Raw genomic sequence first — 27,700 nt, forward strand, 5'->3', positions numbered from 1 at the left:
ATTTTCCAAACATGTTTATTAGCTCTTAAATAATATGAATGTTTGTCCACTTTTGTTTTTCCTGGCATGTGTCTGAAACTTTACACTGCTCCATGTTCACTAAATTAAACCTTCTCTGTTTGGCAGAGACCTGGTTTTACCTTCAGGGCCCCAGAGTCAACATGGTGAGCCTCTGGACTATAACATAGTGCAGTGTCCTCCAGAGGTAAGAATGAAACATACAGGGACAGCACTGCTAATTTAACTCCACTGCACCTTTTCAGGGATGACATGTCACTTCACGACATAGTAGGAAACAGGTGTTTGCTTAACACATTGACAATCGCTCAGTTTTATGCACATTACTGTCACAATAAGCCAAGACAGTGACAGTGAGCCAACATGCGTTATACTAGGACTCTGAAACCAAAGCTGCTAAATGGAATCCAGCCTTCACGAATTCCCTTTTAATTCACATCTGACCTTGTCCTACCGAGACACATGAAAATGTCGATAAACTATAAACAGTTTCAGTGGCATATTACTGCATGTTAAGGTGTGTAAAATAGTGTGTGTTTTACTCTAGATCTTAAACCTCCACAGTTATATTTTCACTTGATTATCTTCTCTTTTGTTTAGGCAAAGAGGTACTCTGGCTGGTGGTGGGCCAAGATACAATCCTGTTTTCAAATAGCACTTATACAAACAACTCAGAAAATACCATTTTAAATAAACTTATCTTTACTGTAAATAACACAAAGCTGCAAAAGGTTTTTCCTGTTGAGGCCACGTCAGTGTTTGCCAGAGGCAACAGTAAGATCCTGCTGCAGATTTGCATGACATTTGTTCTATTGACATCCTGTCACTGCCACCAGTTATCTGCATGCAATGTCATTTCCCAATTCTCTGAAAGAGTTTATATAATATACTTTATTGCTCTTAAAACATGAGTTAACTTTGTACACAGACATAAGACCACAGTGACGACAAGATCATTGACAGTAAATAAAAACAGGAATGAACAGGTGCACATAAAGAAACAATGGATTAAGCCATGGTGGACTCATCATGTGAATGAAACAAAGACAAATCCACACAGTTTTGCAAAGCAACTGAACAATGACAACCACAGATAATTCGTACTGTAATGTTAAAATGTTCATGTGCTGATGAGAAAACGCTGTCTGACATTTTGGTTTATAAAAATAAACATGTCCCATGCTTTATACTCATAATATACTCTTTAAAATATATGATTTGCTATTAGTCTCTATGTTACATTACTACTATAAATAATTACCCTACAGACATGTTTCATCTTGTCCTTTTTACAAAATACAGAGGTTGGATAAATCTTGATGTTGCAAGTAATTCTTTAAAAGTATGTCTTAATCTCTCAAATATTTTTTATCTGATTATTTACATAACAGTGTAGAATGATACATTTTCCATATCGAATATCATCTGCAAAACATTAACATGTTGCCACCACAGCCTTTCATTTTTGTCTGGTTAAAATAGGAACATTTTCTGAACAAACGGTATCATCACCCTCGATAGTCAAAGTATGTGGCCCGGAAAGTAGGGGGGAAGACATGCAGTACAGTGAAAGAGAAAACACTACGTATGGTTATGGAAAGTGCCACATTAATCGCAAAGGAAAAACTGTTAGAAGAGAGTGCTTTTCAACACCACAGATGGGTACTGAAACCAATAAAAGAAGTGCAACGAAGCTGATATCCTGATTACCTTTTCATATTGAACATTAAATTATCTGTATAAAATTAAAACTATTTTAAGTGGGCTTTATTTGCTTTCACTGTTTAATTGTGAGTGGGATATAGAATTACAGATACGATTCAAGACACTTATAATTAATAAAAAGAAATGTGTACCTGGCTCAAAATTGCTGCAGTACTAAAAGATAACATGAAAATAAAATATTAGGTACAATTAAATTAATACCATTATTGTTTTATATGATGATTAATTCTGAAACATTTGTAAGTTTGTTTTAAATGACTGTATGGCATTCAATATCATACCATTTGTTTCGAATCACCAAACAGTGAAATGACATTATATACAATATTTCAAAAAGGTTTGACATAAATCCCAAAGGACTGACCAATTAATACATTTTATTTTGCAAGAAAAAGAAAAGGTGTAATTTTTGTCTTTAGTTTATTGCAGCCCTGTTGCCACAATTAAGTTGGTTTCACAGCACTTTCTCTTAACAGTATGTCCATTAAACATGTTAGGCCAGCACAACTATAAAGCCTCTGTGATTAATATCGAGGAATAACAAGAGGATGAGACACAAAGGAGATTTCAGACAAGAAACAGATGTGTTAGTTTTATTAAAATACATAGAAAACTACTTTTGTGTGTTTCTTATATAGTTGCTAGATTGCACAATGTATTACAGCACATAGAAAGCAAATTTGTCTATATTGTATCTGAAAACCTGAATAAAACAAGGGTGTTTTGAAACGTATAAGCTTTAACCTTGAGGAGATGAATCGTGTTAAACTGGTGTTGCGGACTCAAGTGAGTTTTTCAGCAGCAGAGTGAATAAAACAATGCTGAATCTAACAGTAAAATACATAAATTTCAACTTCAGAGCTAATTTCAGAGGTTGTGCAAACTCCTATAGTGATACGCTTACTCACTTGCAAGTGGATGGCTATGTTTAAAACTATGATTCACAACATGTGGGATGCATGTGAGCTAGTGATCACTGAAGGTGTAAATTACACTCTGTGCATTATCAGTGTACAGTGTGGGTATTCCTTCTCTACAGCTGAGTGAGGTAACAAGACTCATTACTGTACAGTGGATAAGACTGTGACTTGGGTCTCTGCTACATTGTCTGCCCTGAGCAGGTGTGTTACATACCTGCACTGTTAAAGTGAGAGAATGGGCTTCTGTCTGTCAGTCAGTATAATTTAATACTGTATGTCTGACTTGTCTTTCAATGGTTATTTTCCAAGACTGTCACTTTCATTTTGACTCTTGTATCAGTATTCCAGACACTGTTAACATAGCCAACAGAGATCTCCATTTTGTATTACAACAGTTAGATATTTCAACAAACACATCACCATCTAACCAACCGACGCTTCGGACTAAGCATTTTACAGAATTCGCTACTTGACGAGATCTCTGATATATTTTTGTCCAGTGCATACATTTATTTCTGATGATCTGTAATAGTTCTCTTAAATCAGTACATTTCAAATATATTCTTACCTTTTTTTTTCACAAAACTTTATTATTTGCTAAGTAGACACAACTCAAATATACATTACATATAAAATATTATACTTTAATGACTTATGTGTATTTTGAATATTAATATGAGGTGATTAGCCCTGTGTCACCCAGTCAGTCAAAGGGTTCTTATTCCATTGTGCATTAGTTAGGTGTATCCTTATATTTCAAAACAAGATCCACAAGGCTACCTCAGGGCCTGTAAACATGGGATGGAACAGCTGCATTGTAATTTTTACTGAGGATGATTCATTGCACGTCTTGTAAAAAATGTAAACAATGAATAAATAATGAATTTGGATCGAGTAGCCAGCCACCAAACCGGACTGTTGTGATTACATCCCAGCCAGATTTATTTTTACTGGGCAGGTAGAGTTTTTATGGGTCGAGTAAGGGAGCTCATGTTATTGGTGTTCGAGGGAACTTGAGGGCTCACTGTCTTTGTTGGCAGGCTGCTTGAGTGTCCCATTGATTCTTCTGCTGCACGCAGAAGCAAAGTGTAGTTGATAGCTACTTCCTCAACTTTTCTCAATAGCTGCAGCCTTTGGGCTTCTGAACGAACCCCTCTGACCAATTTAATGAAGGTTTGAGTTAGTTCACACAATACTTGAAAGCTAGCTGAGACGACAGCAAGCATACGTGTTGGACTTTTTTCAACACTTGCCACACGTCGACAAGATGCTCTGAATTCTTTGAAGCGCACAGCCAGCTCTTGTTTGTACTCTGCAATTCGTGAGGGCTGAAGACGGGCCTCGCCCTCAGCCTGTGGGCTGTTAGCACACTGACGCAGGATAGCTAGCAACTCATTAGCATCCAATTGTGCATTTAGAAAACCATCGGGTAAGCTGAATGTTTTTCCCTGTAGAGCCTGTACCCGTGCCAGGCTCCCCTCTAGTGTACCACAGGCTCTTAGGTCAATCTCCTGTGTTTGTGGCTCCTCCTCTTCCTCCTCCTCCTCTTCCCCACTGCAGTCCTCTGCATTAAGGACCTGCAGTGTTTTACTAACTACAGGAAAGGTACGTGAGTCAAGCTCCATGCCTGGAAGAACCTGAAGTGGTATGGAGTATGAGACCTCATCTTTCTCACTACTTTCATCTGCTGCCTCACACTTCCTGTAGCAAAAACAAAATGAGCAGCATTTATCCTTGTCATCACTGTCTTCACTGGGCAGGGTCAGCAGCACCTCACTCGTCCCCTCTTTACTTTCACACAGAAGCTCTTCTCCCTGAATAAAATAAACCCCCTTTTTCCCCTTCCCCTCTGCCTGGTGAGACTGAGTGTGGACTGGCTCTACTGGAGTGGGGAGCCTCAGCCCTGTGGCCCTCACTCTCTCCATCTCCTTCTCTAGACTCTTAGCTTTGGGCTTCACCTCAGCATACACAGGTGCATTGGTGCTGTTATCCAGTTCTCCAATGCTGTAGCGCCTCTGGAGCTTCTTATATTGTGGAGCTCCCATGCAATCTGTTTGAGAAGTACAGGTGGGCAAGCAGGATCCCTGCTCTCCTCTTGGCTCTCTTGACTCAAGGCTGGTTGAGCGTATTCTTGTGGTCTTAATCTCTAAGGTCTGAGGTCTCCTAGTAGCACCTTGGGTGTGAGGGGCTTTGGAAACGACTGGAGGGGTCTTCGAGATAGTTCTCTCTCTGCCTCTGTGTTGTGTCTCTGTTGTTGAGCCCACTGGTGTGTCGGGGAGTCGCATGCCCCTACACATTCGCTTACAGTCACAGCTGCGTCTCTGCTCCCTGGAGATACCCGGTGCCTTTAGGACAGGGCTGGTGCGAAGCTGGCAGGCACAAGGAGTGCTTGAGGGCACAGGTGAGGATCCCTGGGGCAAAAACTCTCCTTGGGATGACTTGGGTTTCAGCAGCTCCTCTAAAAACTCTAACTCATACTGGCGGACCTTCTGCAATTGAGCCCTTCGCTCATCTGTTTCTCTTCGCATTCTTGCTGGGAATGTAGCTGAAAGAAGGTTTCTAAAACTTAAGAAAGGGGCACTGCGTTGGGACTTACCCTTACCACTGCCTTGCTTCTTTGAGTCTCTGGCTGGGAGAGTGGATGCCATTTCTACAGATTGGCTCGGTGTTGTTGGATCATCTAAAATAGGAAAGGATTTGATAGTACATTTCTGTGACTCCTGGTGGGATTTGCCCTGGGAACACTCAGTCTTGCTTTCAGCTGCTTCTTCTCTCACTGCTTGAACAGGCAGACGAGGGGAATACTTGGTTTGTATTTGAGGGCTGGGTTTTGCCAAACTGGGATCAGCTCCTACTCTAACTGCATTTTCTTTACTGCTAGCCAGCTGGAGGCCTTTTGCTTGAAGACGTTCATCATCTGTTGGGGAAGAGGATTGAAACACTACTACCTTTTGAACCTGTGGGTCTTTCAGTCTTAGTTGTGGCCCTGGATCCTGTTGCACTGGGCATGTGCAGAAAAGGTCATCAACTGGTAGAAGTTCTGTGGAGCTTGAAGGCTTTGTGGTCTCGCTAGAGGCAGTTTCGGCATCTTGGCACATTTTTGTAGGGGAAATCTTGGCAGAGGCAGTTCTGTCCACAGGCAAGAGGATTGGTAAGGCTTTGTTGCTAGCGTCTGTATTAAGAGGTGTTGTTTTCTTCCCCTTTATACCCTCAGGACGATTTTGGCACTGTGTCTCCCCAGATAAATTTGATAGCATCTGGTCATTACTAACTTGAGCTGTCAGTGAAGCATCAGACACTTCTTCGGGCGACTTAGAAGGGGGGTCAGGGGTGTTTGCTTTGGTGGACTCAGAGCTTGCCTTCATTTCTGCTTTCTGTTCAGTCTGAGTAGTGTCTTGATTTCCCCCTTGCTCTGTCACAACACTGAGTATTGCTGAGTCTTGACTGGGACTGACTTTAAAGGGAACAGTCTTGCTGAGGATTACTTGCTTGGTTGGACAGCCAGCACGAATCTGACCTACAGAGAAGGCCCCCGTACCAATAGTTTTTGCAGTGCATCCAGGGATAGCCAGGGGAAAATCACGACGGCAGAGAATACGTTCCTTGTTAATATGGTGAGCCAGCAGGTAGGCCTGGTTCTGGTTTTGCTTCATAGCTGATACCATCTCAGAAACATCTGTCAATTCTGAGGAGTTTGTCTCATGGCCTGAGTCCAATGATGATTCAGGTGTAATGGCAGCTAAAACAATCAACCCTAAGGAAGAAGACAACACAACACAATGTTAGGATAATCAAGAAATAATGAATATAGATGACACAGAAATATTAAATTTTATACAAGTGTGTTACTGTCGTTTCTGAACCAGACATTTGCGGTTGAGTGGAATCATCTTAATTATAAAACGACAGAAATCCTTTTTGGAACAGTCATTCAAGATTGGATTTAAAACCTGTATTCAGATTGAGCTATATGTATCAGTGGGCTTGCCTCACCCAATTGGAATGAACTAGTTTTTTCATGCAGATGGGTGTGCTTAAGAAGTGTATAAAGACCAGCAATCGTTCTACTTCTAGTGTTTATAGAATCAAAAAATGAGCTGGCCTTTTTGTCAGTCTCATAATATTTTAGTTTTAATAAAAGGGTTTATCTTTTTAGACACAATTTCATGTCATATTGCTGTCCTTTTTTGTGCATCCTGTTGTTTTTCATTTGATACGAGGAATAGTAGTTTAAGAATGGCTTTCATATTCTAGTTTGGGTCATCCAGATTTTTTTCAGTAAGGCTCTTATCTTAAACCCTGTACCTCATATTATTATACATGTATTGCTTTAAATTTAAGAAATAACATGATTATTTAGCCATTTCATAAAGATATTTGCTTAAGTAAATATAGTGATTATATGCTGTAAATGTACTATTATATTAATTGATTAAAAAGAAGCAGCATTTTTTTTATATGGGTGCTACATGTAGTTCTTTGACTGAGATGTGGGCAGTTGCATGACTGAGGTTGTTGACCTGCAGTCTGTGTTGGCTGCTGAGGGTGATGGGGGAAGTCCTCAGAAGCTGCCAAAGCCTCTAACGCTTGTAAGGTTGACACCAGAGCATCATCAAGCTCCTGGGCATGATCTCGGACTGTTCTCGTGGCCACATTATCAATAAGAGTCACAGGCACATCTTCCTTGGCTTGGGCTAGCTTCCCAGGGTTGACTGCTGGGCTGGCACTGGTACGAGCCTTCCTTGCTCTCTTTGGGTCATCCTCATCAGAACTGTTGTCCCTGAATCCAGGTGGTGGGGCAGCAATAGCAGGTGGCGGTAGTTGCAACTTTTCTCCTTCAGCATCTACCTCCTCCTCCTCATCCTCTTCTTCATTACCTGGGGGCGGAAGGGCCATGAGATCAACAGCACCTCCATCTCGGGAGGCACAAGCACTGGAGCAGTGTTTTCCAGAGCTCCCACTACTGTTCACTACTCCTGACAGACCCTCTGCCTTAAGCCTGGCTTTGCAGGAGTCACAGAAGTATCGTGAGCTTTTCTGGGATTGACCCATTGTTTGGCTTCGGATTCTAAATCCTGCATTCTCCACTGCTGGGCTCTCTAAAACCCCAGTTATTTCCTCTGTACTCTGCTGGGTGGGGTCTGACTTGGTGCGAGGCCGACCTGGGGGCTCCTGAGAAATAAAGTTCTCATTGATGTCAAGTTCAGTCTGCGGTTGGATCTCCTGAAATTGTTGTTGCTCTCGAAGGTGGACATGACACAGCCCTAGGTGCTGAGGTTCTGCCGGAACTATGGCCCTTGAAGACCCTGACTCTCTGTGCGAGCTTTCCCTCTCGTCCCCTCGCCGACTTCCACTTGGCAAGCTGGTTGCCCCGGAACGTGGGTGGGCATGGTGGGAGCTTCTGTAATCTGAGGATAGAATTGTCAGAGCAGTGAAGAGTTTGAGGTATCAAGAACTAGTGGGTATAGAGAAGATCCAGATAGGAAAGCAGAGGCGACAGCTGGTGGTCACATGGGGGTTATTTGTTATTTCAGAGATGGATGTTGAAAGTTGAAGTTTGTTTGAGATTTGAAAGTTAGATTCTGGTGGAATGTGATGGTATGATGATCCTTCTTTTAAGTAGACTACAGGTTGAGACAGCAGATGGCAGAGGATCTGTTCATGTTTGAAAAGTAAAATGTCTATGATTATATCAAAAAATTCAATTCATTGTAACAATCCACAATAAAATGTTGAGGAAAAGAGAGATGAAGTATCCCATTCCAATGAGTCAAAATGGAGATGAGAGACAGCAGTGGGCGCCATGGGATGGTAGATCAAGGACAACCTGGTTACTATATAGCCAATGGTTTCAATCAATGAAGAAGCCGATCAATATCCATGAAAATATAATGAGGATTTCCAAATATTGTCTAACATGCCATGTCTTATGGGATTCTGAAATAGAAATATGTCAGCCATTTATACAATGTTATTTTCTGTCAATTATTTGCATTTAATATACTGTATATTGCCTAATCAGAGCAATCAGCATTCAAAATTAACCAATACAAGTCAAAAAGACTCCTAACATACCTGCCTTGGTCAGCTGAGACTGACCAGGTGTCCGGAAGTAGATGGTCCGTTTAGGGTCTACAAACAACTTGTAGTAGCCAGAGATGAGGCATGCAAAGTTACTGGCATCAGGCCACTCCATGAGTAGGACCAGCGGCTGCAGGGAGTGATAGGGAGGGGAATTAGGAGACAGGAAATGAGCATCACCTGCTCGTTTTCCAATGACCTGATGAAATAAAATATATAAAACAGCTTTGTACTCAATTTTGTCATTTGAAGAGTTAAAATGGAAACTGTAGCTCTAAAGAGATGCCATAATAAATTGACATTTTCCTTTCTATGAAATGGTTTTATTGTTTTTTATTATAACATGCATCTGCTCTGCTTTAATACCTTGGCTTCGTGGATTGTCACCTCCACACGTGCCACTCCCTGGCTCTCTCGGTAGAGTTGGATCTTGGCAACCCTACTGAACTCAGCCAGAACTGTTGTGAGGTTGTTTTTCAGGTCAATCACATGACTGATGCCATGCCGTGGACCCACAAGTAGTGTTGTAGCTGACTGTTTCTCATCCTGTTAAAAGACATTGGAGGTTTACAATTATATGCTTTTACTTTCTTAACTGGAACAACACACTGCACCTTTTCACAATCCAATGTTTAGACGATTCCTTGTGAAATGAGTATATTTAGAAAGCAACTACATGCAAAGCTTTAAAGAAATCAAAGGAATTAGATAATAGAGACACTCATGTATTACTGTGCAAAAAGATTTAAAAATGTGTTACCAGTCCGGCAGTGTGGAACAATATTCCTCCAAAAGGTGGGAGGTCATTTAGTACACGCATATATTGCAGCTTTCCTTGAAGAGGAGGGACCTGTCAACAGAATGATAAATAAGAAACTATCATCTTTGAATGACAAATCCTATTGCAGCACTCACTATGTCATCCTCCTGAGGGCACTGTTGAGCCAAATATGTTGGGAGTACGGTCTTATGCAATAGCTACATCTTCAGAGATAGAGAGAGCTTGTCTTAGGATAAAGGACTGGTTATCTAGCAGACAAACCATTTGTTACCTTAATAAATCAAATCTCCAAAGAAGAAGAGAAATGTAGAGATTTAAATGTTAAAAGTAATCAAGAGTATGGAAATTTGCCAAATGTTATCTATACATTTGCATAATATTTAGATATTTTGTAAAAACATCATCACCAAATGGAAATCATCCACAAGAATTGTCAGTTAATGTTAAAATGTTTTATTTGAAGAAACCTTGTTGCCTGATGGTGGTGGATGCTGGTAGGTCTTCAGCAACTGAGACAGGGTCTTGCACACATTCTTCTCCTTGACTGTTGGAAGCAGAGTAAGGGGTAGAAAAGGCTCCAGTCCCCACTCTTTTCTGTGACAGTGAAAAGGGAAAGTCAGAGGGAGTACATAAAAAGAAAAGAAGAAAAACATCACAGCAGTTTTTGCAGGGAAGACTTAGCAACTGAAGACACAAAGGAGTTTTTTTTCATCTCACTGGAAGCCATGGTGTCCCTCGCTGTCACCCTGTATGACTTCTGCCTCGACATGGCCACCCTAAGTCTATTACTAGCACAGTGGATCTGTTATGCTTCTGAAGTTGTGATGGCAGAAGCTAATGACTTGCTAGGTTGAGGTTATGTAGAATAAATGAGCAAATTGCAGGAGAGATGTAATTTTACAAAGAAATAGATTTCTTTGTCCCATAATGACATGAGGAAAATGATCCATGAACAGTTTGAGTTTTAATATTATCAGGATTAATTCTTCATCATGTAGATATTACTGAATGAACAAAACGCACCGTGGGATGCAGTGAATTCATAATGAGGGGGAAAAAATGCAATACATCAATTTGTCTTAATGTCTCAAAACTTTCAAAGCTAATTTGAGTTTTCTGGACTTACTCAACATGCTTGAGAGAGATCTTCTGATTGGGCCTTGCAGAGGACACAGTGATGTAGATATGGAGTGCAGCCAAACGTAACGTGATGTCAGATTTCCAGTCCATGCCAAAACGCTCCTTGATAACGTCATTGCGATTCTGTGAGGACATGATGAAATGCTTTGTACACAGCTGATTATGAACAACACTGTTAAAGACATTTGTAAGTCTTTATATTAGTTTAGTTGCTATCAACTTTGATGCTTTCAGATAGTTGCCCATGACATCTGGCATATGCATTCTTTCTAACTCTAAAGTTACCCAACAAACCCAACCCATGATATAATCTAGAATTAAAGTAGCTCCCCATAGCAACTTGAAATCATTGTCTCTCCTGCTGCTTGAGGGGACAGCTCTCCAACAATGTTGTGAGACTGGAAGACATCCTTTTGAAACCCCTTTTAATCCAGTGATTACCTGTATGTAGAGGTACTCAAATGCAGCAGGGTCCCTTCTCAACAGGTCTGCAGGGTCCTTGGGGAAGAAGCAGATGCGGAACAGACACTTCATCCCTTGGAAATAGGTTCTATGCACCACCTGTGGGAATACACAAGTATCAACTAGGTAACAACTACATCTTTAAAATTAGTCACAAATACATTGGGGTCCAAATTTTTTCTTTCTTCTCTCCAATCTTTCTTCTTCTTTCCCATTCATGGCCCTATCTACATACACTGTATGTACTCTTATCTTTTTCCACAAGTAAACAGGGTTGTCTTCTGGATGAACCCTATTTTCCAAATACTGCAGTCGGTTACGGCATGTCTTGTTTTAGTCAAGGTGAAAGAAAATGCAAAGAAATGTTGACCCATCAACTGACCAATAATGGCAACAACCTCAAGTGATTTTTCTATTCAGAATATATCAGAAATGAGACATAAAGACACTTAGAAATACACACCAAAGGTCAGAAATGCATTCTAACCAACCGACCGACCTGCAGCCACCATTGTTGCTTTGATTGCTTTCAGTTTTTAGTCACATTTTAAATTAATATCCCAGTTTTTGTGGTGTCTTACATGCGTCAGAGGCTGGTTCTCCTGTAGCAGTTGCAACCTCTGATTCTGCTCCAGACCACCTGCCTCAAGTACTAAGGCAAAGTGCTCTATGTAGCGTAGTGAGAGGCGGTCCTGCAGTGAGGAGATCACATCCTGGAAGGAGAGAGATGGAAACAGATTAGAGACTAAAATACGTTTCCAAAGAAAGAATACATTCTACTACAGGCAAAATATACATTTAATGTATGGAAGCTATTTTTACTCTGAATTTTGTATTATGTTTGTAGAGAGTGATTTGTCAAAGTGATATCCTTGTGATGGATATTTTCTGTTTAGGCTTTTCACAATGTTATCATGTTTGTCATTATGTGCAATGGAGAGCTTCTATAGATGTTCTCCATTCTGCACAGCGAGTGCATCCATTTTAAGAAAATAACATTTGTGTGTCAGAGTTTGCAGGGCAAACGTTTGCTCTTGTGCAGATCATTATCTATGAAACATGTTTAGGTTTTCACATATCCTTTTTCTAAAATGCAGAGAACACTGTCACAGGGGTAATTCACTGTTTTTCTGTTATTGAGGGCTATCCCCATGGATACAATGTCATAATTTATATGCATTGGTAATATATAGGAGGCGTTGACATTAAAAATTATTCTGTTGTAGTGATATGTTTCTGTAGTTTGGTGAACTAAAAAATCTACACTAATAGTTTTCTATTATTTATTATTACTATTTCTAATAGTGAAAAACAGGGATGTGCAGGTTTAACATAATTGGCCTGTTTGGTTTGCATTAAAAGACACCCCTTTTTTTGTGTTATTGTTTTATTGATCTGTGCCTTCTTATTATGCTGAAATTCCATTTAATTAGACTAACACAGGAGAGATTCCTCCATCTCTCCTTTAAAGAGCTGCTCTGTTTCTCTTCCCCCCTCACTCTCTCTCTCCATTAGCAGAGGAGAGATTTAGAATCTGTTTAATGACTCTGCGCTGAGATGTCAGACTCATCTTAGAGGCTGATGTAGAGATAGAGATGACCTCTGTCTGACTCATTTCAACTGTTGTTTTATAACTGGAATCACACAAGCTCTTAAAATAATTTAAAAAAAAACTTATTAGCTATACATTTGAACATGAGGACAGAAAGGATTTTTTTAATTAAAATAATTTATAATCACTCCATTAGGCATATTCTGTGTGTTAATATTAATTAATATTGAACACTATTCGATGGAAAAGCCAATGAGAATAATTTGGTCATATTTATACTCTACCTCTTTAAGCCACTTAGAGATATTTCTATCATACATTTAAATATTTTATTTGAGTTCCAGAACTTTAGTTTTTGCTTGGGGCAGGTAAAAAACTGTCAACACAAATAGACATATTATCAAGTTGTAAGATGATATTGTGAGACTATTTACTCGTACTGCAGATAGGAGGTAGCATTGCTGTTCCTTTGGGGGGTATTACACTGTATTGTTCTGGCCACCTGATGAATATCAGTGTAATATTCACTCACCTGTTTTGTCTACACAAACTCCTGAGAGAAATGTCTGGTTAGACCCTCTAAGCTCCACGTATCACCAACTAACAGTGTCTGAACAGGTAGTGTACATTGGGTTAATTGGAGCCTTTTTTCAGCTGAATACAGGCGACCAGAAATCAGACCCTGAGAGCTGTGTGCCACCAACAGTAAAGTTGCTGGTTGCACTGCTGACAACTCAACTGAACAATGATAAATCTATTAATTATACCTACATAATTACAATAATGCTGCCATTGCCCAGCCCCTGTGGACTTATTCATATAAACAGGACTCCAGACTCTAAATTATAAAGTTGCCATGTGCACAGCTATAGTGAATACGTACCCTAACAGTGGTACGGCTGTCAAACGTAAAGGACTTAATCTGTCCATTCTCCAGGAACACCTTCAACACATTTGGTATGAGTAGCAAGGAATCGTCCTTGAGCATTGTCTGAAAAAGATTTAGGGAGAAAACACCTTCAGTTAAATGGAAACAAATAGATGGTATATGTGAAAATGTGCCTAAAGGGTCATCAAGAATTATTTGCTAGATAAAAACACAATCAGTTGTGGGTTTGTGCTTTGCTATTGAGATAGTTGCAGTAGAAGGAAGGGAAAAGGAGGTGAGAGAAAAGAACAATGGAAAGATACTTTAACTGAACTCTGGACCGTTACAAAAGGGGCAAAACTGTGCCTCGGGATGCACACACTCTGGATTGTATTAGGATCAAAGAAGGGTTCATTCAAGTTCTCCACTGTGTTCATTCAATATGTATGTCATGCAAATAAAATTGGATAGTGGGATTGAAAGCACTCACAAAGAGTTGAGTGAGGAACAAGAGGTGTGGTCTGATTCAAGGTTACTGCCTTTACTCAAAGCACTCAAAGTTCATTCTTGCTAGAATGTGATGTCAGGGGGTGACTCTCTCCTCCCTGTTGCTGTCTCCTACTTTTTCATTATCTTGCTAAAAGTTTCCAAAAACAATTACCAAGTTCTCTGATATAGAAGGTCTCTTAATTTAATAAGATAGACCTGAGGTGTTTCAATGAGACATCTGGAGAACAGCCTCTCAGCCCAAATCTCCCCTTTTTCTGGATCAAAACAAAAGTGATATGCATCTTTTTTCCCTCTATTCTTCTTTTTTCATCTGATGATCAGATTTGTCAGAACAGCAGGCAGAAATTACTCATGACAGTAACGGGATGTAAATTTATAGCAACAGTATATCTCAAAAAATGCATTCAGCTGAAATAGTTTTGTTCACAGCAGATGCCCAGCAGTCTGTTTTTTAAGAACTTAAGTATTCAAAAGGCTCAACAAGCTGTTCTTCTTTGGAGACTGGAAGTGGCTATAAGGCCTGCATGCGTAATTAGTCAACAGATCTTTCTCCATACTTCAACAGTCAGCATGCAGCAATCAGCAAAAGTCTGCATGCAGCAGAGAAGAGAAACCTCAAACATCCTCCCCATTGCTTGCTGCTACCTTTGTCCTTGTTAGTGAGCGTGAGCTGGAGCTGAATGTTCACATGCATGAAAAGTGTTATCAGGGACAAATCACAGCCCAGTGCCATGGCCTCATCTCTTTCCTCCTCTCGCTTTCCCTCAAAAAAACAAGCTAGAGGGCCAACACTGATAAACTAAAGAAGTGTCATGCTATATGTTGGGGTTTGGTGGCTGAAATATCTGATCATTACTAATTATAGCATCTCCCTCCCATGCATCAGCATTAATGTCAATTGTGACATAGAAACAGCAAGCAAGATTGAGGAAGCGAACAGATCTAGCCTCCTGCTGATTGCCTTTAATAAAACTGGTGGCCTTCGCTGGCTTGATTTAGGGCCACTAAAGGAGGCCCGTGGCGTTCTCTTGATCTCGACTGCTGGTACTGCAAGGCTAGAGTGGATGGTCGACTCAGCAGTGATGAAAAGCAAGCGTGAGTTGGTTGCTTAAAACTGTGTTATAGGTTATCAGCAACCTGGTGGTCCCTGTGATGAGCAATCCTGTTCTTCTTCCATTAAGTTCATACTAAATGGAAAATAAAATGATGAAATGCACTTTCCCAACTGATTCTTTATTGATTGTCTTGTTGCATGTCATCTTCATTCTCTCACTTTATTTACAGTGATAGATCCTTGATCGACCACCAGGTGTTAGGGACTGAATACATTTTTGAGACGGAGAGTGGTGTGGGGAATGTTTTATTTCATTTTGTGACATACAATGCTGCTCCATTGTTATAGTCCCATTCCATTAGCTTACTATACATAACCTTTGTTTAAAAAATAACTTTCATGGCCTTATGGCTTAAATTTAATTACACACCTTCCTTTTCCTCTTCATCTCCTGACTGTGATCTGAATATGCCTCCGTCTCTTCTTCCATATTGAACCAACACATTTTGACACATCTCATAGTAACATAAGAGATCTCTAACTTGGTGTGTGCAGAGCTATTTGCTGAGTGCTCACTTGCACTGTTATCTTACCACGTGCGTGCACTACATTTTTTCCATTCATGCAGACAGTGAGACCTCATAGTTTCAGCTGCAGCTGTGGCATCAATGTAGTTCTTTCCCACTCAATAACTTGTTTCCCACTCTTTAGTCTGTATACCTGTCACTTGAAACCTTGGTTCATGTGCATGTGCCACTATAGATTGAAATAGTTCTGTGGCAAACGCTAAATATGTGTAAAACTTGATTTTCACTGAAGGGGGCCTTTATTGTTTTCTTTTGACAAATACTTGAATAAAAAGTTGCTTAATAAACCATCAAATGATCACGTATACCAAGTCTATTGACGTTTAATTAGCGAGGTATTTAATAGAATATGAATATGGGGTACAATAACTCCAAAAAATCTCTCAAAAAAGAATACCTTCCCTTCTGCAAAAATGTAAATACCTTACTTATCTTTTTTTCTGACCCTCCCTTACCCCTTATGAATTAACTTGCCTTACCTCATACATATTTCTCACAGCAGATAAGTGATATTTTTAACTGAGATGTTGATAGAAGAGTGAAAATGTGATTTCTGCCATCTCATGCCAAGTAGCAATGTTGGAAATCAACCCCCCGAAAAACATTTCCAAGTGATATTATGCTTTAAAAAGTCTGAAAGCCTTTGAAGACAGGTTCAGGTTGTTCCTGCAAGAATTCAAATCAGTCAGGAAAGCAATTTATTCTAAGCCAAACTGCTGGACTGAAAGCATACACGGACACACAGACACATGCACAACCTAGGGAATCTCAGACTGAAACAAGAGGGTAGAGAGAGGACTTGAAGCTTTTGCGATTGCTGATCAAACAAAAGAAATGCAAAGTAGGAGAGGGAGGGATAGGGTAACATCACAATCCACGGGGTGAGGTGTCATGTAGAACTTACTGAGTCCGGGTCGCTGATGGACACTTGCTCTGAAAAGCGCACTTTAGGCGGGTTAGTTCGCAGGCGGGCCTTTTTGGCTGCGCTTATGAAGGCAGACTTAGGTGACTGCGGATTAGAAGAAAGAGAGATAGAGGAACTCTTGAATCAGCTTGGAAGACGAGATGTAAAAATGAGAGAAAAGCCCCAGTGACTGCCAGTGCTAAAGTGTGTTGGATAGACCGACTAATGCTGCTGCAATGCGACAACTCCAAATCTGCTTTAGACGTGATGCCCACCTGCTAAAACTTTAAATATTTTTAAATTGTTGTGTTTACTGGCTTGAGAGCAATTAAGATCTTAGTCGCTTGATCAAATAGACAAATCCCTCCAGAATAACTGCATATATCCAAATGATTAAATAAAAAAGGATCTAAACATCAGCATTTCATCTTCCAAAAAATATCCAGGTTAGGCATCCGGCTTAATTCAGAGTACATTTCCTCTGTATGGATGGCTGCACAGAAAATCATTATTTAATACGGTCTCGTGTAGGTGTTGTTATGCCCACATGGAGCAGTTCTGAAAGGAGTTACCTGGAAATGAAATTACTCAGATGTGTAGACGTGGCCATAAATGCTAATATACTCTATATATGTCTGTTGCTGTTACAAAATACTTAACGTTTCGGCATGATTCACAGTTAAAGTAAACGTGTTAAAACCTGATGAAGAGTACGAGAAATCCTGTGGGAGAGGAACATGAAAGAGAGAGTGGCCCATTATACTACCTGATGGGGCTGCAGCACAGTGAGAACTATAGTGTCTTTGCAGCGTCTATGGAGAGACAACAAGAGAGTGGAGTGGGTTAGATAATGCCATGGACAGCATGGCATTTAGAGAGCTTCTCCAGTTTATATCTGCCATTTCCTCACTATCCTTCAGCTGCGAAAGGGACTGACTCATCCACACATTTGTGTTCATGTAACTCATCAGCAGCAGAAAGAAACTGTTTTTTCCTTACAATCTACCCTCCTCACTCCCATCCTTTTTCCTCCCTCTTGCCCCTGACCTGTGCCCTCCCTCCCTCCTGGGACAGTAAAGGATGTTACCTTACAAGGTCTATGACTCTCTCTCTGGGCGCGTCGCTCACCGTCTCCTCGTTAATGGCCAAGATCTGGTCCCCGGGGAGAAGCTTGCCAAAGGAGGGGCCGTCTGCAAGTGAGACGGGACACACACAGCCAGCAGGCCAAGTCATGGGCATGCGATAAAGAGGTTTAACTTGAGACATCATATCACAGGATTAACTTAATGGGCAATCACTCTTCCTGTATGCTCCACACACATGCACACACACACACACAGTTTCTCCATAACTTCAGAGGACATTACGTTGAATTACATTAATTTCCCTCACTCTAACCTTAAGCATTAAGTTTCTACTTGCCTTAACTTTAAATAACCTTAAAACATGTAATTTAATGATTTAGGTTATGGGGACTTACTTTTCCTCCCATGGGGAAGACAAGTCTCCATACACACACATGCACGCACACACACTAACCAGCAGAGACGGAGCGTACAATGACAGGCCTCTGGCTGCCTGCAATGAAGCCGAAGCCTTGAGTTGAGTGGCGCTGGATGGTGACCTGTCGAGCTGAGGCAGGACTTAGGGTACCACTGTCCATACCATCTTGACTCTCCTCTAACATCGCAGAGCTGCAGAGTGCACACAAACGCAAATGTCAAACACCCACAATTTTCTTTTAAATCAGACACTGCGTGATGTCTCATGTCATGTGTCGCAGTGTGCACCTTTCACATGCATTCGTATGTCCATCCTGGACCTTGGCCATCCCCTGAGAGGAGGGAGCAGCATGGGACGGGGTTGCACTGCAAAGGCCTCACTCTGTTTTGCAGTCATTCACCTGCACACACAGAGAAATAAGAATAATAAAAAGGATCTAAATCACGTTACACCCAGTGTCTTTAAGCACACCTTGGAATGCAGCTACACAGAATACTGAAATGATAAATGTGAAGCTGATGTAATGTTCAACCTAACAATCTCAGACATCCTCCGTCGTATCTGTCTCATATGCTTTGCAACGGAAAACGCTCAAAATGGAAGCAAAAATCATTAAAATGTGTATAAATATTCACTGAAAGCCTCTGACATTTGTTTTTAGGCAAACTGTAGCTATCAAGGATCTATAACACAATACATACAGAGTATTTAACACAGTAAGATCTCTGAAACTGCCAGTCTCTGCCAGTGTGGACCAAGCTACTGCTGTGAAACACACATGCTCTTTTACAGATGCATGTGTGGGAGGCAGTGAAAGCAAGATTACTGAACGACTCTGTGTGAGTGTGTATGTGGCACTTGGGTTTCTGTTTGGCAGAAAAATGACTGAAAGAATGGATGAAAATGATTGTGTGAGGGAAAGAGAGCCAGGTATTTATCGTATGTGCGATCTCAGAGTGATTCCTGACTGAAGACGAGTCACTGATTGTGATGTTAATGGTTTATGATGCCGGGATACACTGAAGAGAGTAAATAGCTACTGAGTGTGACAAACTGTCAGTAACAGGAGTGTGAGTCACATTAGTCAATAGTTTAGATTCATATTCTTGTCACTTGTTATTTCTGATAAGAGTGGCTTATGGGGCACCACGGCTCATTTACAATTCCAGCGATGCATTACTGATCTCTACCTTGTGTCATGATATCTGATGAGGGTTGATGTATCGTAGATAGGCTTCATATTGAGTGCAGTCCATGACTACAAATCCATTGCATTGTGTGCTTTGAATCTCAGTTACACTAATCCTTTAGAAAGATTTGAAAAAAAATGCCTACATTCAATATTTAGCTGACTTACAAAGGATCATCTGTCTGAATCAAAGGTGCACAGTCATGACAAATGAAGCCACAGCTGCTGCTTCTGCCTCTAAACAGGATTAAAAGTTTTTTTTTTATTTAGAGTGATTATTTTCTCCTTTGATTCTCCCAGTGGATTCTGAAGGTGCACTTCTCTCCACAGTTATTCTCCACCAGTCTGTCTCTCTAATGTCTTTCTCTTTCCACCATCTGTCCCCCATTGCAGTTGCTGGAAGGACACACATGCAGTTTGATCTTCAAGGTGTTGCCAGCCACCTCTAATTCATCAGGTGTGTGCGTGATTGCTTTGTGTCAGCAACTCTCATCCATTGCACAGAAGCCAAGATTAGTGAACTCAGTGAAGGTAGAATATTTATGCTATAAAGCGCGTGCACTTTTACCTTTATCTGTTATTCAGTAGGGTCGGGTGTCATTTGTTTAGTTTTTTTTTGCAAAACACAAAATTGATACAGAGCGATTCTTTTTTCCTAAAAAACTGAAAAAACGACAGCCAATGAGAAGAACTGTTTTTTCATTGCTGAGGAACATTAGAAGTTGAAAGTTAACACATTAACAGTTGATTGTATGCTTAACTTAAATATAATATCATATACTATATATATATATATATACATATATATTTCTAACACAACATATTTAAATCAAATAATAAATACAACCTAACCCAAATATATTAATTTAACACTAAATAACAGTTTCAGTGCTCAATCCAACAAAACACTCAAGGCCCAAACTCCTCATCAATTGTCCAAAACATGGAGCATCCCTCTGCTTTCCAATGCATCCCTTCTTCCCTTTTTGGGACTGTTTTCAGACATTTGCTGCATGTCCCGGTGTCGGAGTCCTTCCTTATGAAATACGAACACAAATCTTTAACCGTTGAGCTTTAGGCATTTTGGTGTCCCGTCGACTCGAGTTTGAGGTTATTAACTGTCAGCTAATGTTACGTGCTGTCAGAGCCATATTGAGAGTGTCTTGTCACAAGAGTTTAGTGTAATATGAAATAGATTCATGTGGTGATGGTTATGTTGCTTGGAATCAGAGCAACTATTTCAGTAGAGAGCTCAGCCACTGAAATGAAGCATCTGTGTTGTGTGCTGGTCCGATAAGTATGGGCCATGTAAGAACAGTAAACAACTCTACTATTCACAGAGCCCTTGATGTAGTTTGATAGTCCCTGATTCTTTTTTGTACATACAACATCAAATAACAAGCTGGAATTGTGTACCATCTTGTGAAAATCCTCCTCTCTTTGTTTTTGTCCCATTGCTTTGGACACAGCTTTAGATTCCTTGCTCAATTTAGAGAGAGAGTTTTGGCATTCAAAGTAAGTGTAGAGAACGAACTGAACAGAAGGGAGAATGATGAAGGTAGCCGGGGGACACTGAAGCTTACATGTCTGCAAAGATAAACAGCCATTCAGCAGAGAGCCCGGCCTTTTACTGAGCGAGGACACCAAGGAATTCTGTCAAGAAATTATCCCCAAGGGCATCGGCGGACCTGCCTGTTGCTATAGCTACTGCTCTCGGTAGCTCATCGGAGCTTGGGTGGACAGAGAGATAGTGGGTGGATGAGAATAGTGATGTGGCCACTACAAGGGTAGGAGGAGCAGCCGAATGCTCTCCGATCACCCTGCAGCCACTGTGGCCATATGCCAACGTTTCCTGAGGCGCTGGGGGTCAGGGCAGCAGATACCTGCTCTGCTGCAGCTCACCAGGCCTCAGGGTCTGGGAAGAATAACCTTTTGCCTACTATTCTCCCAGGGCTGCATTCTGACAGGTTTATTATTAGCTTGAAGGGTCACTGTGTTTCATAGTGCTGCATTGTTCAGGTCCAGATCAGATATTAGGTATAAACTACAGGTTGAATTACTCACCCGTCAGTCACAGAATCTGTTTTTGGTAATTGCGAATTGAATTGCATGTTTTACAGTAACTCCAATTAGAAAACCTAAGTATGAAAAACCTCATGAAGATTTTTGGGTTGGATTTTACTGGATGTAACTGTAGACTGTATAGCCAAAAATTGTGCATCTTACTGAATAACACAGTAATTCACACAAAGTTATAAGGAGCAATAAGGAAAATAAAACCAGTTGGTATATAAAGTCTATGGTTGGTACATACATGCAGTATTTTGTCTAAACAATAGTAATATTTAATTTCTTTGGAAGAATTGGTTCACAATTAAGAGACAGAAAACTAAGATCAGTTCCAAAAGTTCCAGACACGGACAGAGTGTAAGTGTATTACACAATGGAAGGATACATTTATGTATAAATGATTTTGTGAAAAAAAGATTCAGTGTTCTTGTTCTATACGATTACTGCTTACTGGACATATTTTATATAAATTAAATATTAATTTATGCATTTGAAGTTCAACCAATCATGCACACACTTTTCAGATTGTGTGACGAGCAACAGTTGCTCGATTGTTTCTCGATTAACATCATTCTGCTCTGCTGAAACTACAGTGGTGCGTTGCTTTAAATGATGCTGCCTTAAAGAATTGTGGAACAGCATTTTCTCCTTTTCTTTCTTTATTTCACTGAAGGAGATAAGAAAGGAAGCATTGAAGCTTCTTTCCGTAGTATTTAGAGAATTCAACCTCTTATCATGGTTTCCAGATACTTCTGGGTCATTTAAGTTTCATCCAAAGTGAAAAGACTATTCAATGACAATCTAATTTCTCAATACCCTGTTCTTCCTATAGTCTAACCCCCTGCAGTTGGATTTTCTCATTGACAAATGGCTGTTTCTTGGTTTGATCAGAGTGGAGGGCATTATAGTAGATCAGGCAGATTGTCATATTGAATAGAGAGGATGAAACCAAGCAAAAAACAAATGGTCAAATGTTCTCTTATACGCAGTACTCTGATGATTAAATACGTGAAACCCATTTAAAAAAGCCATGAATGTTTTTGAGGGATTGAATTACATGTGAAGAGGAAAAAACAGCCCGTAGCTGCCGCAGCTTCTCTGGAAACTCAATGGAAGGAAATTTGCAGCAAAAGACGACAAATTAGTTTTACCTGAGAGCGAAGATGAAGGACATCTTAACCATTTTTAATAGAAATAGTAAAAGCTGAAAGCTGTCCAACATTTTCTGTGTTAAAAAGCACACACTTGCAGTTGCTGCTGCCAGCCAATGCATTTGTTCCGTTTACTCCTGCGTCGCATATAAATTGTGCTGTGGATGTTGTCTGTCCTTGTTGGAACAATTACTGTCATTCTAGGCTAATAAAAGATGATGCTGACGCTGAAGAACTTAATTTACTGTGCAGGTCTGTCTGGATCAAATTATATCAAGCACAGGAAAAAAATATTTTTCAAAACCAATAAATCCTTTCATATGAAAAGCCTCTCAAATCTCGCTTAGGCTCAAAGAAATATGCTTACAAACGCTAGACTTGGTTGACATGGTTAATCTGTAATTAATTAGTGTCATCTTAAGTTTGATGTTAAGATGTAGTTGCCTTGCTTGCTGAACTTAGCATTTGTGAACATTGAATGCATTAGTGGAGATTACTGTAGAAAAATGGTGAAAAACCTACTGTGTGTAGCCGAGTTAATAAACAGCTAACTTTTCAACAGTACATTGAATTAGAAAAAAAATACTATCTATGTATTTAGGCTAAATGAATGAATGCAACATTATTCATGCTGGGTCTACAATATCTAGACTTAATGAGTTTAGGCAATTCCCAAGTGCAGGAGTTGTGCCTTAGCCTTCCAGATGCTATGTCTCATGTAAATTCTTAATTGTTAGTTTTAACAGGAATTAAGGAGTCTATTCCACTGGCAATTAGTAAGACACTTCCACTTGGCACTGGGAATTATCTGGCTACTTACCCTGTTGATGCTTGAGGAGTTTTCACAAATTTTTACTGTTGCACTCATTGTTAATCTTTCCGATAAAAGGTAAAAACCTGAATTATAAATAATACATTTTCAATCAGAGATAGAACCAGCTGCAGGAACTTGGGAATTGTGCAGCAATAATTGTAAATTGTGGACATTCATTAGTGACTGTATGTTATTGGAGAGTTGCCCTGAGATGCCAAACAATAGGACTGCAGTTTTTAATTATGACTGACAGACAGATGAACAGGGACAACTTATATCCACCAGGCATCGGCTCTGGAACTTAGTGAATTCAATCTAAAACTGTTTTCCCTTGGTGCACTGCTCCATTTGTTGCTCTGTTTGTGATTGTATCATATTAAAAAACTACTCTCAGTGAACTTAACTGAATTGGATTGAATTTTGTGGGATGAAGCTATATGGCAGGAGTGATAGCAAACTTTATATAACAGTTACGGTCAAAGGCACTCTGATAGCCTTAGAGATTTTATCTGCGTGGTAGAGATCCACCAGTTTGATCCAGATGTGTTAAATATCAGCATGTTTTTTGTTTTTGTCTTTGTTAGCAGGATTATGCAAAAACTACTCAACTGATTTCTATGAAATGTTGTGGAGGGGTGGCGCGTGACCAAGGAAAGAACCTATTCAATTTTGGTGCAGATCTGGATCCGGAAGCGGATCCAGATTTTTTGTTTCACTTTCTTTAAAATAGCGGGAGATAAGGGTGTAACACTCTTGTTAAGGGGACTGATATTTACGAGTGTGTGCAATTAGGTGTAGATCCAATAAAATCTGGATCAAGTGAAATTAAATGTGGTTTCTTAAGGGGACTGTTGGGCCTTGACGGAGGTATGCGCTCTACTGAGTGCCATTATAGTCATATAAAATATATGACAAAGGTTGTTTCAAATTGGTTAAGTCTCTGATGCACACTCAAACTGCAGTACACAGGATCACTCTCTTTACATAAGATTAAATGTCACGTCTTGAGTTATATCAGAAGTAACAGAGACTGACACGACAGACATGTGTAAAGAAATCACAAAGCGCAGATAACCAACATCATTTTTCACATTGACAACTAGATATATTTCTTCACCAGCTTGCTTGAGACAGATTTGCGTACAGTTCTTCCTGGGGAAAATCTGTATAGTTGTAGGAGAAAATTGGAACGGAAAAAACGTTGCTCTGCGTCATCACAAGAAACATCTTTCTTATCCATCGCCTAAACAAATTCAGACAAAGATGTTGCAGTATAAAGACGCTAGATGTTATTTCAATTACTGCTATATCTAATTCAACATGCATATTTATTCAAAGTCGCGTTGCTTACTCATATGTCCCATTCAGTCGCTCACAGTTCTTTTTCAGCCCTCGAGCGCAGGCTGCCAACATTTCATATCAAATGTAACAAATCCTTGAATCTGAAAAAATCCTGTTAGGATTATGAAATGGGCAACTCAATAATCTCCCCAGTGTAGTGTGAAATGAGCCTTCATGGACAAGATATATGTGCTCGTCACATGTCTGGCTTCTCGAAAACTGCAAATATAAAAGTCATTGCATGGTTTCCACTGACTTTTTTCCACTGTTTTTTTAGGTTAGTTACCTGTGATGATAGACAGGCCATTGCACTGAGAGAGCCAATCAAATGAGGCCATCGGCACAGGGCCTAATCCTTCCAATTGCTGCAGGCCGCCCGGCCCCAGTCCCACAATTCCTGCAGGGCAACACAACCAATTTGTTCTGAGGGGAAAGCAAAGGCTGAAATATGAAAGTCAGCCCCACACTTCTTCACTGATAAACTTTTCATTGTGTGTTTTATCTGCAGGATCATTTAAAACCTCAGGCAGTTCCATTGACTAGAAAGTGAAACAGCTTGCGTTGATTTTCCATCTTTATTTTGCAAATCCCTCCTCTCCTGTCCCTCATCATTACCAGTTTCATTAAGTGTTGCTCTTAATTAAACCTGTGCAAAACATTCTCTTACACCACACACACATGCTCGCTTTTCTCTTTACATCAACAATAACGTAAGTCTGTCCTCACTGTCTCTCACACCTAACCTCGGTTTTTTTCTCTCCTGCAGGTAGATTCTCCAGCCTCCCCCTCTCATCCCTGCTGCCAGGTAAACAATATATACTCCATCTCAGCCCGCCTCACTTGACATGCTGGCGGCTTGCAGAGTCCACACAATTGCCATTCCTGTCGTGTGAAATACAGACAAAAAGATTTGTGCAGCTGCCTGTCTCTGGCTGTGTTCACTGCTGGCCTGCCTGCCAGAACGCCTGCATCCTTTCCTCTCTTTACACAAATGGCCTCCCCAATAGGGCCAGATGGCGTCCACTGAGCAAGTGCTGCTGACTGGTTTCTCACTTTCTTTTTCTGAAGTTGTTGCCCACCTTTACTCTATCTCTTTTTTTCCTGTTAATCTCTGCCGCCCCCTGTCCCTGTTACTGTCTGTCTATACGTCTGTCGCCACCCAGCCCCTTTCTGCTAACAGCCAAAGCTGGCTGCCTATTTGAAAACAGATTGTGGCTGTGGGTGAAAGCGACAGCTTGAGGGGTGATTGATGCAGCAAGGAGAGAGTGCACCGGCTCTTCAGGCTGTAATTTGTGTGGAAAACTTCCACTGAATGTTTACAGACAGTTGACTGAGTTGTCGGCTCTTTACCTTCCTCATCCTGCCAAAGCATTAGTCCCTTTATTTATTTATTTGCACTATCTAGCATTGGACGTTAAAGGTTAGAAAGGCATAGATGATGACTCGGGAGAAATGTTGAAGTGTCAGATATGCATCTGTTGTGGTTTAAGCCTTCTTACAATATGTGCTTTTGTGCATAGTTGAACAGTTGTGTATCTTTGAGCGTCTCTTGGAACAGATGTTTTATAGCAATGACTCCCAACCTGGAATACTTCTACCTCAGGAGATACTTCTGTGAGTTTTGTTGGAAGGATTTTTAAGCAGCACAGCTAATTTTAAACTGTGGGAATCATGGTTTGGTAAAATATATCTAAATATGATATATATAATGTATCTTTATATTTAGGAGGTAAATTAACAAATACATAGAATTAGAAAGCAGTAAAGTTTTCAGTATAACAACAGTATGTTTTGTTTCAAAATTGAAGAAAATGAAATTAGACATTGAACATGACATTATAAAATAACTATCCTATAGGATAGGCAATAAGGAACTGCTGCATCAGTGTGGTCTGCTGGGTTTCCGTTTGTCACAACTCCCACTCGACCACTTATCACACTAAACTGCACATAAACCCATCTGGTCTGAAACCCCATTCAGCAGCCCTCTGCGGACAAAGAAGCAAAACATAACGAACATCTTGAGAAAACTTTTGGATAAGAACGAACTCAGGGAAAGAGACTGCAGTCGGAATAAAAAGGGATCTATGCTTTGTTCAAATATGTGTTTGTTTATGTGTGTTTCTCCACAGTGTTATTGTCTTGGAGATAGAGAGAGTAAAAGGTTTAGAAGTGTCTGAAGAGGCAAATTGAGTTTGGAGGGGGTGACTTCACAACCTTGAGGAGGATACAACACATAATTTCACTTTCCTTTCCAAATTCCATAAGGCAACAAATGCAAGAATGGAGAACAACGCCTCCACCCCATCGCACCATGATGAGATTTTGTCCTGTTTTTCCATTCTAATTTAGATCTGTTCTGCACACATCGAATCAGCCAACAAACATGACCTGACAATTCAGCAGGGATTCCAGGGGTCTTAAAAAGTCTGGAATTGAACTTGTTGAAACCGGCAGAAACACAGATTCTGGCTATGGATACAATGTTGACACTGAAGATCTCATGGGGGAGAAGAAATCTAGATTTGACACATACTGATGTTCAAACATGATGAAAAGGGAAACATCTGCCCGGCTACATGTTTGAAGAGCAGTTTATCCCAGTGACCAGAATTGGCTGACCTGATGGTTTTGGGCTTAGCTGCTCTGACTCACTCTTACATTATTAATGTGATCATTGCACCACATGACCCATACCACAACATTGAAATTAATATCCCACCTTCCAGAGTGCACAGTCTGCAGGCAAACTTAACCCCACAACCTCTTTGCTGAAGAGTAGCGATGCGCTGGCGCCAGTCAAGAGGTTCACTCCAAGAGCACAGAGGTGCCTTCACTCTGTTCCCTCTGGCTTTTCTTTCACCCTCTTCTTTTACCTGCTGTGCACATCATCTGGCTTTATAGTGCATCTTACACAACTGCCACACTGTTGGATGCTGTCGAGGATATAGGTTTAGAATTATTTTCATGCCATTTTATTGCAAACACAGAATGCTCATCATGTCATTGTGCCATGGCACAGCCTACTTT

The 27,700-nt window shown here is 40.3% G+C and overlaps 1 protein-coding gene and 1 long non-coding RNA gene across 6 annotated transcripts in view; one reads left to right on the top strand and one right to left on the bottom strand.

Moving 5' to 3' along the window:
* LOC138411365 (uncharacterized) overlaps positions 1-27,700 on the top strand; it is a 76,777-nt gene that overhangs the window by 191 nt on the left and 48,886 nt on the right. The window contains exons 2-4 of the long non-coding RNA XR_011243999.1: positions 127-205; positions 19,688-19,751; positions 25,437-25,475. This is a non-coding gene — a long non-coding RNA (uncharacterized lncRNA). The remainder of the gene's footprint in view (positions 1-126; positions 206-19,687; positions 19,752-25,436; positions 25,476-27,700) is intronic.
* Positions 623-27,700, bottom strand: part of frmpd3 (FERM and PDZ domain containing 3) — a 75,989-nt gene continuing 48,911 nt past the window's right edge. Inside the window, exons 3-17 of one of the 5 annotated variants that reach the window (XM_069531333.1) lie at positions 18,393-18,505; positions 18,142-18,296; positions 17,690-17,792; positions 17,369-17,414; positions 16,603-16,707; positions 13,563-13,670; positions 11,709-11,840; positions 11,107-11,226; positions 10,652-10,788; positions 9,993-10,119; positions 9,505-9,594; positions 9,111-9,290; positions 8,739-8,943; positions 7,184-8,071; positions 653-6,417 (exon numbers count right to left, since the gene is read on the bottom strand). In XM_069531333.1, the coding sequence (XP_069387434.1) occupies positions 3,611-6,417; positions 7,184-8,071; positions 8,739-8,943; positions 9,111-9,290; positions 9,505-9,594; positions 9,993-10,119; positions 10,652-10,788; positions 11,107-11,226; positions 11,709-11,840; positions 13,563-13,670; positions 16,603-16,707; positions 17,369-17,414; positions 17,690-17,792; positions 18,142-18,296; positions 18,393-18,433 (5,244 nt within the window). In that variant the 5' untranslated portion in view covers positions 18,434-18,505 and the 3' untranslated portion in view covers positions 653-3,610. Of the gene's footprint in view, positions 6,418-7,183; positions 8,072-8,738; positions 8,944-9,110; positions 9,291-9,504; positions 9,595-9,992; positions 10,120-10,651; positions 10,789-11,106; positions 11,227-11,708; positions 11,841-13,562; positions 13,671-16,602; positions 17,415-17,689; positions 17,793-18,141; positions 18,297-18,392; positions 18,506-27,700 lie in introns of those variants that run through there. The other 4 variants (XM_020092327.2, XM_069531334.1, XM_069531336.1 and 1 more) reach the window with 4 other exon arrangements.

This window comes from Paralichthys olivaceus, chromosome 9 (genome assembly GCF_024713975.1).
Source record: "Paralichthys olivaceus isolate ysfri-2021 chromosome 9, ASM2471397v2, whole genome shotgun sequence".
In the NCBI taxonomy this organism is placed as follows: Eukaryota; Metazoa; Chordata; class Actinopteri; order Pleuronectiformes; family Paralichthyidae; genus Paralichthys; species Paralichthys olivaceus.